Source organism: Phaenicophaeus curvirostris, chromosome 1, assembly GCF_032191515.1.
Source record: "Phaenicophaeus curvirostris isolate KB17595 chromosome 1, BPBGC_Pcur_1.0, whole genome shotgun sequence".
In the NCBI taxonomy this organism is placed as follows: domain Eukaryota; kingdom Metazoa; phylum Chordata; class Aves; order Cuculiformes; family Cuculidae; genus Phaenicophaeus; species Phaenicophaeus curvirostris.
The window spans coordinates 78,528,624-78,541,917 of record NC_091392.1 but is presented as its reverse complement, the minus strand read 5'-3'; the positions used below and the strand labels follow the sequence as shown (position 1 = coordinate 78,541,917).

General features: G+C 41.9%; 1 protein-coding gene across 1 annotated transcript in view; it reads left to right on the top strand.

Moving 5' to 3' along the window:
- ARHGEF5 (Rho guanine nucleotide exchange factor 5) overlaps positions 1–10,765 on the top strand; it is a 57,252-nt gene extending 46,487 nt beyond the window's left edge. Inside the window, exons 8-17 of the mRNA XM_069849786.1 lie at positions 399–559; positions 1,462–1,614; positions 2,956–3,085; positions 3,980–4,054; positions 5,867–5,956; positions 6,271–6,425; positions 7,081–7,242; positions 7,656–7,726; positions 8,050–8,154; positions 8,432–10,765. Coding sequence (XP_069705887.1) covers positions 399–559; positions 1,462–1,614; positions 2,956–3,085; positions 3,980–4,054; positions 5,867–5,956; positions 6,271–6,425; positions 7,081–7,242; positions 7,656–7,726; positions 8,050–8,154; positions 8,432–8,586 — 1,257 coding nt within the window. The 3' untranslated portion in view covers positions 8,587–10,765. The remainder of the gene's footprint in view (positions 1–398; positions 560–1,461; positions 1,615–2,955; positions 3,086–3,979; positions 4,055–5,866; positions 5,957–6,270; positions 6,426–7,080; positions 7,243–7,655; positions 7,727–8,049; positions 8,155–8,431) is intronic.
- Positions 10,766–13,294: the final 2,529 nt, after the last annotated feature.

Here is a 13,294-nt window from a genome sequence, read left to right as displayed (position 1 = left end):
ATGAGAGGAACCGAGCAGTGGGTGGGAGGACCCAGAGAAAGAGGTGAAACCAATAGCAAGGGAAACACAGTGAAAGAGAAAAACATGAGTGAGGCAGATGCTGGAAAATTTATGGGATTGTGTAAAACAGGGAACCTAGAGAAAGTGGAGTTGAGGGGGAAGAAAAAGTAAAATGAGATTAGGTAGCTATTTTTGTTTTAAGTCATACCACTAGTCTTCTAAAGACAAACCATATATAATGGCATGCTTGCCATTCATTCCTAAGGCCACTCTTCTGTAATTACATGCTACTTACATCACATACTGGGAGATTTTCTTGCTTTGCCTGCTTCTCCATAAGATTCCTTCCAGACTTGTATAGTGTACTGATGCTGTGCTCGCTTCTTTCATCTCCCAAGGCCAAGTTTGAGTTGATAATGTCTGAGGCTTCATACCTGCGCAGTTTAAATGTGGCAGTGGATCACTTTCAGCGATCTACAGAGCTTCAGGCAATGCTCACCAATCAAGAGCGGCAGTGGCTTTTCTCCCGCCTTCATGATGTACGCGATGTCAGTGCCAGGTGAGATTATGGCCCTTTACTTCCAGGATTAACACCCTCCATGAAGCAGAGACACAGCCCATTGTTTTCATCAGTAACATCTCTCACTCCTGTTCTGCGTGTTTGTTGACCTTCACGCTAGATACGTGCACATAGCATTTTGTGATTGCATACCAACACAGCCCTGAAAGGAACATTCACCTTTATAGGTGACAGGGCAATGTAAATCTTGGTGTTAAGTCCCAGATGTTATAGTGCAATTGTGCACAGAGCTCATTGCAGCAGATCAATGTGTTCAAAATGCAGTTGTAGCCATGCTACAACTACAACTAAACTTCACTAACTAGATCTCAGCCCAAAGCAAACGCAGCTCCTCCCAAATACAAGCAAAAGAAGCAGCTGCATGAGCCCTGACCGAAAAAAAAAAAGAAAAAACTGGGGTGTGGGGGAGTAAGTTACAGCCATCACTTGACAGAACCTAATGTGAATCAGTTGAGCATAAGTCATAAAATGTAGACATGACCCCACATGCAAGGAATCCTGTATGTTGTAGGATTCTGTTCTGCTTTTCTCCTGCAAGGCTTGGCTAAATATATCCCTAAAATATTCAGGTTTGCTGTTACCTTTTCTATTTCTAGTAGTGAGGTTATTCTGGGGATGTTTATATTTCATTTATTACCTGATGTTTAGAAGTGGCAAGTATGACCTTTCAAGAACAGAGGCCTTTTGTCTCCACTTCTTCCTTGCTGATACCTAGTCCTAAATTGTCAATGTATAGGCATTATGCTTTGTCTAGATGTAAAGTGCTGTCTTGTGTTTCTGTTTGGGCTGTCAGGGTTTTAGAGGACTGAAGATGTTCTTGCTTTATTAATTGACACTGGTGTTTCCCTCTTCTTTTATGGCACCAAAACTATGTGCTGTAGTTTCCTCTTTGACTTGGAGGAGAAATTTGAGGAGGACATGTTCACTTTCCATGTCTGCGATGTGGCTCTGAAACATGCCCCTGAGTTCCGCAGGGTGTATCTACCATATGTAACAAACCAGACATATCAGGAGCAAACCTTCCAACGGTTACTGTAAGTTTTCTTATTTGTTACACCCTTCTTCCCTCTTACTTCCTTGCTGCATCTCAAATATTCACTCTTTCAAATGATGGGGAATGCAGCAGGTACAGGCTGTTGGCCAGCGCTCACACTACTCCCCCAGAAGAACCAGCAGGAGCCTTCTTAAATTCAGTGGCATTTGGAACAGCTGGACAGAGATGCTCCAGACTCGTCTTCCATAGCTTTGAAGGGAAAGAATAATTAATATCCAATTCTATTACAGCCTGTTCTCTCTGTCTACGCTCTACTGTAGAGAGCAAAAATGACTGTTCTGGACAGAGGTTTTCAGTTGGTGGGTTTTAGACCACTAAGAACCAGAAAGTGATAATTTCAAGTGAAACTTCAAACCTCAGCCATTGCACGATTCTGTATTTAAGAAAAATATGGCTGCTGTCAGTACGCTTAAACTGGCACTCCAAGAGCCTTTAAAAAAAATTGTAGGACCACCATCAGTCTCTCTTGCTCTGGGTAGTGCAACGTCTCTTTTCTTCCTTTCCTGTACGTGGTGGCATAAGCAAACAGTGTTTAGGCATGGGCCCAGTCCTGAGCAAGGATTCCTTGCCACTTCAGTACTGCTTCTCTTCATAACAACCCCAGTCCAGCGAAGCTACAGTGCTTCCCGAAGACACTGTTCCCAACAGGCTATTCAGGTACTGTCTCTATCTGCTGCTGACTGGAAGAGTCTTCAGGGAAGGCTTGGTTCTACACAGAAAGAACCTGCAGGATATTGTCTAGGGCAACATCTGCTGGGCCTGCAACCTTCTTCTCTATCTCTTCAAGGATATGGGATTGGCTATTCTGGTGGCCAGTGCTACTTTCACCCTAATAGCCATATCTGCTACTGCCCAGCATGGAAAACTGTGATTGGGTTAAGAGAGCAAGAGAGGCATTGTAAGACAAGGTAGCTCCTCCCTTCAGGAGGAGCAAGAGAGGGGAGGAAGCTGTTTCCAGACTCTGGACACAGATCCTGGAGGTGAACCATTCAATGTAAGGAAAGAATACAAACCACTACTGTCTCTGTGAAAGCTGCCCTCTTGATATGGGAGAATTGAAATGTAGGTGTTAATTTTGGCTTTTATTTCAGAAGTCTGTGGAAGAAAGAGGAAAGATATAATGATAGTTGTAGTGCAATCTTTCTACAGCTGAAACCTATACATGCTCTTCCTCAGCAGAGTGGTGTAGTTTCTTGATACTCTTGCCCCAGGGACAAAATCTGACTGTTGGAACTGGAGTACTCTCATGTTCACTGATATCTTATACTAGGAAGACTATTTGCTCTGATGCCTATCTTTTTTTTCTTTACCCCTCCCACAGAAATGGAAATGCAGGGTTCCAGCAAGTCCTGGAGAGACTGGAAAGCGATCCAGTATGCCAGCGCCTCTCACTTAAATCCTTCCTTATCCTTCCTTTCCAGCGCATCACTCGACTCAAACTCCTCCTACAGGTAACTGGTGATTCTCTGCTTTCCTACAATTTCTTTCAAGCTGACCTTTGTTGAAGTCTGAAAGTCACAGGAGTATGAGCTAGCTCCGAGCACTGGGTGGAAGGACTTCACACAGCACTTTGTGTTGCATCTGTGACAAGTTTGGCAAGGTGCTCTAGAGCCACTGTGCATATATTGTGAATATAATTTTGTGAAAAAAAACCCTGTTGGTCTTTGTACAAATGCCTGCTGTGCATTAGGCCAACACCATGAACTGGATATGATAGTCACTGTGAGGCAATGCAGTTTGTGTACCGGATAGGACTTTGTTGCACTACTACTTCAGTTGTACTTCAATAAATAATTTATGGAGTCTTCTCAGAACATGTTGATTTACATTTTATTGAACTTTTTTGGCTTCCTGATAGGAAAACAAAGCAAGAGTTTATTGGCTGCCCTCTGGAAGGCAGCTATCTCTATTTTTTGTCTGCAACATTAACCAATAAGAGCCATCCAGAAAGAGAACCAACAATCTCTAATGAATTAATTTTGACCATTTCTGTGAAAGTTTTTTATTATTATTTAAGCCTCTTTTGAGCAGGAGAAAAAGACTAAAAAGACAAATAACAGTTCTGTACTTAGGGCTGCTTGTGCTTGGATAAGTGGTTGTTTCCTATGGTGTAACTTGTACATGACAGTTAATATGATTTAGATTTTCATGGATGCAGCTTATAAGTGATATTTTGCTGATATCTCAAACTTCTTGCCTTATCATCTCCACATCTCGTCATGTGTCACTGCTTTAGCTTCCCTTGAGTCTGGTATGTTGGTGTGTCCGTGTTTCTCCTACCCCTCACAGAGATGTATGTCCAGCTTTCCCTGTCTGCATCATGAAAAACAACTTCTTTCATGCAGAATATCCTGAAGAGGACTCGTCCAGGGTCTGAGGAGGAAGTACAAGCAACGCAGGCCTATGATGCACTTGAAAAGGTAAGGCAATCAACCAATCCTGCAGCCCTGCAGAAAGGGCTTTGGGGGTTTTGGTTGACAGTACCCTCCATGTGAGTCAACAATGTGCCCTGGCAGCCAAAAAGGGCTGAATGTGTCCTTGGGTGCATTAAGCACAGCACAGCTAACCAGCTGAAAGAAGGGGATGTCCCACTATGCTCAGCATTGGTGTCATCTCAGTGCAAGTACTGTGTGCAGTTTTGGCCTCCACTAGATCAGCAGGATTTAAAAATACAAGAATGTGTCTGAAGAAGGGCAGCAAATATGCTGAAAGGACTAGAGGGTGTGATTTATGAGGAGCAGCTAAGGATACTGGTTTTGTTCATCTTAAAGGCAACTGAGGGGTGACCTAATTGCTGTCTACAAACTTCCTCAGAATGGGGAGCAGAGAGGATGGTGCTCTTCTCTACAGTGTCTGGTGATAGGATGCAAGATAATGTTTTAAAGCTGCATCAGGGGAGGGAAGTTCAGGTTAGAAAAAGCTCTTCACTGAGAGGGTGGTCAAGCACTAGAACAATCTCCCCAGGAAAGTGATCATGGGCCCAAGCCTGACAGTGTTCAAGAATTGTTTAGATAACACTCCTGGATAACTTTTAGGAATATTCTGTGGTTCTCCACAGCCATGCTGCATCACATAGCCACAGGGCACCTAAGTGGCCCTGTCCTTTTCTTTGATCTTCACCCTTGTCAAGGTCCCTTGTCATCGATCCTTGCTGTTAAAAACTAGTGAGTTCATGTGACTCTCCTGTATGCACAGTGGTAGCTGTGAACAGAAAGCACTAAAGCAGGAGCCAGCTGGGATGTGACTGAACCTGCACAGTTGGTATTGAACTACTTTTTTCAGGACTCACTCTTTCCAGTCTTCTAAGCACCATTCCCCTTTTTGTTCCTTTCCTTTGTCTCTAATTATCAACCTTCACCCTAGCCCATACAAGAAAATCTTGGTTTAAAAAAATAAGGCATGGCAAAATATTACTTTATTGCACCCCATCGTCTATCCTGTTTATTACAGAGGCAAGATTTAAAGTCTTCTGGGACAATTTGTAATCTAAAATTTGTATAGCAGCATAAGGTAGACTTCTCCCTAGCTAGCTCCTGCTCTGCTTAGTAACAATTTAATCTTCTAGGAGTGTCATTCCCTTCCTTACAATCTCTCCTGTATTTCTCCACCACAAACCTAAGGACCAGATAAACACCATCCATACCTACTCAAAACTCTTAGGATTGCACCTGTGTGCTGCACAGCTCCCAGAACACTGCAGTCTGAGGTGCATGGGCAAGAATTCATACACTGAAATCCTTAGACTCCAGGTGTGTTCAAGCCAGCATTATCTCTTTGACACTTATGCAGCTGCCCTATCTCACCTCAGGCAACTAGGTAGGCAGCTTTTACAGGATGAAGTACCTTGTTTCATTGTGTCCCGCCCTCACAGGAACTGACAGCAAGCTCTGGATTGTGGAAAATTTGGGGCTGAAATTTATCTAATAAGAGCTGCTTCCAAACGACCACCAATTCAACTTCTGTCAACTGAGAGATGTCTCTATCCCCCTTAGTATCCCAAAGTTAAAAAAATACTTATCACATAGACTTCACCTAAAGAATATCTTCATTAAGAAAGGATGATCATTGTAGGTATGGAGAAGTTTAGTACACTAGCCTGGAAAAAAGACTTTTTTTGCAGGAGGATGCCTAGGGAATTGTCACTTACACTGACTCCTGAGAGGCTCCTGGGAGTAGTACCGATCCCACTGGGTAGTTCAGCCTCCTCACTGATCGTCTGTTTTCCTCTGCAGCTTATCAAGGATTGCAATGAAAATGTCCAGCGCATGAAGAGCACTGAAGAGCTGATCTACCTCAGCCAGAAGATTGAATTTGAGTGCAAGGTGAGCTCGTCCATTCCCTGGGCCTTGCTCTAGCTTAATGTATTTTCTGTCTTTCCTTACAAAGTAACTTGCACTTACTTTTTGTTGACCTTTCCAAGAGACACAGAAACTTTGAACCTGAATGTCATACACAGGTCAGCTCTTCATCAGTGCTTCCCTTGCTCAGCTGACGGTGCCTACCGTGATTTACACCTGTCCATTCAGAGAGATAAAAGCACACTTCTTTTAGAGAAAGGCAAAAGTGCAAATCCAAAACTCCTGTATACCAATTTCCTTGTGTGCACCAGGCATAAGTGCTCGTTTCTGTCTTGCAGATATTCCCACTCATCTCACAGTCAAGACGACTTGTGAAGTGTGGTGAGTTGACAGCACTGGACTTCAACACCCTAAGTCCAAAATGGAAAGTCACCACCCGTCCCATCTACCTACATCTTTTCAATGACTGTCTGCTCCTGTCTCGGCCGAAGGAGTGAGTGCTACAACACAATTCTTGCTGCCCCTTCTAAAATACCTGTCTCTTTCTGGGTCTGTGCTTTGGTGAAAGAATCCTTTTCCTCTGCCTGCCAGCAAGTGGCAGCATTTGTCAAGTCATTCTCCTAAACCTACATTCTGTGAGTATCACGAAAGTACGTGGATCTGCTATTGCCAACTCTTTATTACAACATTATTGCTCTCTAGTGCAACACTTCTGTTCTGCATCTCCGTCTCTGTAATGTGCAACACTTCAATCGTAACCATTTATTCTAGTTTTACTTGATAAATAATTTCTTCCTAAAGGACTATGAAGATTAGTGAATGTGCAAATCACTGTTTTTTCAAGAAACTAAGAGTTGTTGGTTGGTTGTGTTGGGATTTTTGAGGGGGGTGGTTATGTTTTTAAGCTGTAAACTATCAAATAAAATTCTGACAGGAAAGAGCTTAGTATTTCTACCTTTTTTCATTGTCCCCTCTCTCTTCTCTGGCATTCTGTTCTAGAAAGTACAAAGCTTAAGGCGCCTGAAGAAGATTAAGACTCATTAAAAGCTTTTTGCTTTCCTGACATCAGAAAATGACACGGACTTATTTTGTAACCCTCACCACCTTAAAACTCACAACTTGTTTTGTCTCTCCCTCTTTACCTGCAGGGGTGGACGTTTTGTTGTGTTTGACCATGCCGCTTTCTCAGATGTGCGTGGGGAGAAGTGTGAGATGAAATTACATGGAACAAACAAAAATGTTTTCCGTCTCTTTCTACTTCAGAATTACCAGGGAAAGAGAGTGGAGTTCTTGTTTCGTACAGACACACAGTAAGAGCTCAAGGTTACCCTCAATATATCCTGTAACCATAGCCAGACACCTCCTAGAAGCCTGATGGCTGTCCTTCAGCTACCCAAATGCTGATCAAATGCAGCTGCTGAGCAGAGGACTTGGAAAAACATCCTCTTGCCATAATGAGCCCATAATGAAGCACCTTGCTCCTCTCTCATTATAGCTGCTTATACAATACTACCATGTTATTTCATGCCATCAGCATCCAAAAATGGGAAGTTTTGCCTTTTTCCATCCCCTTTCTCTACTTCCACTTTCAGTACTTCCCTTAAGTACCCCCTCTATGACCCCTTTGTTTGTGAACAAACCTGTACACCCCCCTCCCCATTCCCGTCATCAGACTGCTGTCCCTCACATTGAATCTTGACATCTACCTGGTGATGTTTTTCAGCAGTGAGAAGCTGAGGTGGATCTCTGCATTGGCTCCTCCACGAGGAGAACTCGACCTCCTGGAATGCCCTGGTGAGACTGCGCAGCTACTACAGCAGTGGGGGTTGTCTGGCTCAGAGGAATTGGATTCATTGTGACTGGGAACATCCCAGAAGTTACTCCAAGGCAGAGGAGACAAAGAAGATATTTTGGGGCTTTCCTTTGGTGTCAGGTTCAGCAACTTGTTTTACCTATTTTTTTACTCTTCATTTAAAGTAGAAGACCCATTGTCTCCCTTCCAGTTCTCTGCTTTTCAGTGTTTGGGCAGTCCTTTATCCTGTACCTCCTTTGAGGCTGACAGACACAAGTTTACTGCTGCTTTCTAATACATCTTTATGATCCTTCCTACCCTTTAGATGCACCACAGGTTCAATGCATAAAGACTTACAAGGCTCGGGAAAATGATGAGCTGGCTTTGGAGAAAGCAGATATCATCATGGTTATGCAGTACAGCAATGATGGTGAGCAGAATCAACAATGGCTGTCTTAAATTATGAGCAGGAAGTTATTCTAGTAGTGCAAAGCTTTAACGCAATCAGGCTTCAGAAGGAGACTCTCAATTCCAATTGTTGGATTGAGAGGATGAAAAGACTCTATCTTCATTAAGACACTTTATTTAGAAGCTGAAAGGGGATTTTTTTTTTGATCTTGGGGTCTTGTTGGAGCAGGCTTTTGGGAAAGAATGAAAAAAACATTTGGCCACTTTGCCTCATGGTGTGCTTTTCTCCACAATCACAGGATGGATAGAAGGAGTAAAACTTTCAGACCGGGAGAGAGGCTGGTTCCCCTCAGAACATGTGGAACTCATCTCCAGCAAACATGCACGGCAGAAGAACCTCAAGGAGGAACAACGTGTGAAGAATGCTAAGCAGCAGGTCTTCTGCAAGAAATAAAACTCTGCTTTGTTTGGACCTTTACAGTCTCCCTGCCATGGGGAAACTATCTCTTTTCTATTGTGCTTCAGAAGAAAAGCCTCTGTGAAGAGCATAATACAGCACTTTGACAGAGCCAGGTGCTTTTTGCCAAAGAAAGCAGGAATTCAATCAGGAAAAATAATTCACTTCCTCTGTGTCATCAGGACTATGACAGCAGCAGGAGAAAAAAAGAAAGTTGCATGTATTGGTTGCTTTGTGGTATTAGGGAGGGACTTCAACTGGACAGAGGTTTGGGATCTGGACTTCTGAAAATATATTCCTGGGTTTGCCACTGACAAGTTGCAAGATCTTGGACAAGTCACTTCAGAATTCTGCCTCGGTTTTCCCATCTGTGGAATGGGGGTAAGCTTACCTACCTCACTGGATGTTGTGAGGCTAAATTCACGAATATTAGTACACTAAGAGCTTTGAGTTCCTGAGAAGGAAGGTGCTAAGTGCAAAGCACAATATAGTTGAGGAGAGTTTTCCATTTGAATATCCTTTTCATATCTTGATGGTATTGATCTCTGTAGTGTAATTTCCATTTAGAACAATTTATTTGATCGTGCAACTCTACTGTTTTTTTAGATAGGCAAATATCTCATTATGCCTAAATTTAACTCAGTCTCTGGATACTGTTAAGAGCCCTTGACAGCATTAGGGAATCCATTTAAGTGAATTTTTCAGAAACCACCATAATGATTTCCCCCACCATAAGAGGTATCAAGCTGAAGAATCTGTTTCACAAAGGTCACTTCTCTTCTGAACAAGTGTCCCACTAAGCCATCTGAAATGAATGGTCTTTTTACTCTGTGTCCCATTTAAAGTAGAACGGTGACTTTTGACAAAGATTTGTATTACATGTTGGTACACGCCCTGTACAAAATAATCATGAGTAGTCATATGCAATGACGTGGCACTATTCCTGCTGCTTTTAATCTGATAGCTGATGTGGTATTGCATGCACCATTTTGCACACTTATAGAAAACACTGAGATATCTATTAGCCACTGTAGATAAAGTCATATGTACCAGGGATTTGTTCTTCTTTAGAACTCTCTGGTTTTAAGTCCAGTTTACATGCAGTCCTGCTTTTGTGCAGAACCTGTCTATTTGAGGACATGCCTTAAACTGTAAAATACTGTTTCTATGTTACAGTGTTTGCATTCAGTCAATGCAAGTCAATTATAAGAATCAATACACCAAAGAAAGCCTTCTTGCATTTAATATATTTGAAGAATTAGTTATCTTCATATCTCTAGCTTTCTGTCTCTGTAACATTCTGCCTTTAATTCCCATTTACATTGTACCTAGTAGAGCTAATTACAGCCTATTTATATCAGTAATTTTACCTGGATAAAAAAAAAAGTTGCTTTTAGTCCAAATAAACTCATGCACTTCTCCAGTTAAAATAAACAACTTTCTGCTTTCCTTGTTACTTAGGTTTTCATCTCAAATGTAATTAATTCAATATTTACTGAATATATATTCAGTATTTTCATTCTTTTTTTTTCCAATAACTCTCCTTTCTAAGGGAACATTAAGCAAAATAGCTATACTTAGTAGAGGCAGCGATGAAAGCTTGCTTTGACAGCCATACCTGAAGATTCTTCAGAGCATTATCATCAGCCCTGGAATGACTGCTGCTGTAGGTTCCGTAATGGTGTTTGTCATCTATATATGAAGTTAAGCTAAAGGGATGACCTACAGAAGATGGTCGTCCAGTCCATTATACCAGTAAGACAGGATTAAATGATTCAACTGTCTTTTAATCTATGGTCCAGACTCCAATCGGCCTTTTTTCCCCATAAAAGAAATGAAGCTGGTCCCTAGCTCAGAACAAAAGCAGAGCCCTACCTCAAACTAAAATAAGTGACTTGAGAGTTATAATCTTCAACAAGACTGATGAACATTCAGAAATCCAAAACACCTGCTTGTCCCATGCTGTCGTGAATTAATACAGTACATAAGTCATCATGATCACCTGTGTCTTTGGCCAGGATACACAACACTGCTGTGGGATCGGTTCAGTATCTGCCCACATAAGGCTGCCTTATGCAGGCAACCTGAGGCATCCCCATATCAGTGTCATCTTCACCTTTGCTACTTTTATCATGGGGAAGCAGGGCATAGATATTGCCATTCCAAATCAGAAGTCATCTTGTCAAACATTTTAGAAGTCAAGAAGTCTTTACTTTTTCAACTTCCGCTCTCAAAACCAAGCAGGCATATTGTTCGTTAGTCTCTCTCAAGGCTGTTTCTGTGTTAAACTCTGTATGTTCTTGTTAAACACCCTGTTGAGATAGGAAACTTCAAGGCCACTCTGGTGACTGTTTAACTAGTTGGATCAAAGGTTAACTTCTTGTCACAGATACACAACCCTGACAACAGGAAATTAAGGCTGTATGTTTAGGAACATTCGAAGGTCAGCTTATGCTTTTAAAAATAAGTGCTTATACCTTGTTTTACTTTGATTTCTTACATTTCAGATAGGCCTCAACTTTCCACTATCTAGTTAAATTTTCAGCCCCAGCACCATCCTGCCACCAAAATCCATAAACAAATCTGCACTGAATTGCTTCCTACTTTTTGAAACTGATAACATCTCCTTGGTTTGTACAAACTTAATCAAGCTAATGCAGTTATCACAACTGCACATTCAGGAGGCAGAAATGAAGCTGACAGTATTTCACTGTGTCCTGTTATGGACTGAATTATGAGTCGGGGTCTTTCCCTACATCAACTCGTGTGGATAATCTTATTACCCAGAAAATCAGTATTAAATAGAAACAAAAGCACAGAGTTTGTCAGCCAGATTCTGTATACCTTTCTAGTAAGGTCCTCAAGGCCACAGAAAAGGTACACTATGTGAGAGATGCCAATGTATTCTAAACAGCTGGCTGTAAATTGAAGCATAAAGAAACCATAATCTTCCACAAAAACCTGTGGAGACTGGTACACAGCATAACTGGACAAAAGAAATTAAGTATTTCTATACTGAAAAATAATAACAGCAATGAAATACAAGCATGAACCACATTTTAAAAGTTTTGTTGAGAATCTGAGAGATTCTTGGTTTACGTCTGAAAATCAAATGTTATGACTGCTGTCATTTTCTCGTATACAATACATAAAAACGTGTCTCAAAATAATAAAAGCTCACAGCCCTGGAGACTGATGTTGGTCCCTCCTGAAGGAAAAAAATTAAAGCATTCTCCAGAGTTCTTGTTCCCTTTCACAACACTAGAAAAAGCTGACAATTGGGCCAGAGTTCAGGAAATAAATACAGTCTTGCTCAGAAATGGAAACCTCAAAAGCAGTCAGTGATTTATATCTTTGCATTTTTATCTGATATTGAAGAGGTCCTATCCCCTCCAAAATCAGAGTTGTATTTTGTCACCTCAACCCCCCTAACAAATTAAATGCAGTTTCAGCATCAATAACATTCCAGCCAGCACGTCTTGCATTGGCAGCTGAACCAGGTGTGCTCTCACTAAATATACTGTCTCCAAAATGCTGGCACACATGTTTCAGGTTACATTCATTTAACACTATGAAACTACTCCTGGGTGAAAGCATCTGCACAAGCAGGACCTTTGATGCTACAGCAAACCTTGAAGCAAAGATAAGGCATATGGGGAAATGCACAGTAGGAGAAAGGTGCCTTGTGCCAGCATTGAGACACTGAGCCAATAATCAAGATGAGGATGAAGGATGTTCTGTCTTCATTGAGCAGAACACAACTGAGCAAATCAGAATCTTCAAGCAAGTGCTATCAGTCCTGTTTGCAGACACGCAAGCTGTATTAGAATCATCTGCACTTCACTCATCGTGGAGGAAAGCTGTACACAGAAGGCACAAGAGCTGAGGGTTTGATTTCTGGAATGGTTGTGACCCATGCGAGTTACAGCACAGGTGTCTCCATCAATTGCATGGGATGAGAAAAAAGTCAGACAAGCCAGGCTTGATTCACTCCTGTCCTTCATCTTGTGTCATCACCAACAAATGCACAAAGCTGTTTTAAATGTTACCAGAGCAGATGACACCACTTTTACTGTAAGAACCTCAACTACCACTCTGTTAGGAGAATTATTTTTTCCTAGAATTGTTAAGTATTGAAAGGATGCAAAATTACAGCACCTCAAGAAGTGCCATTTATTTCTTGCAGCTTCTAATTTATGGAGAATCAGAAGCATTGCTAAACAACCTCAGGCAGAGCACCTAAAAAAGGGTCTTCCCACCAACACACAAGGAAAGACAACGAGGTCCACTTCAGTCATACCACATGATCTCACTTTGTAACGTCTGGGTTTCTAAGGTTAAATATTCAGCAATGTTTAAGCTTGCTACTCACAGGTGCTCAAAAGCACAGTCTTTTAGGTGTGACAGAGACATTTCTGTGCCCTGGGGGGAGGGCGGAACAGCTTCTCACAGAACCATAGAATCATTTGGGTTGGAAGAGACTTTAAAAATCATCCAGTTCCAACCCCGCTGCCACAGGCAGGGACACCTCCCACCAAACCAGGCTGCCCAAGGCCCCATCTGACCTGGCCTTGAACACTTCTAGGGATGGACAACCACAGCTTCCCTGGGCAACCTGTACCAGTGCCTCACCGCTCTGAGTGAAGGATTTCTTCCTAATGTCTTATCTAAATCTTCCCCTTTCCAATTTAAAGCCATTCGCCCT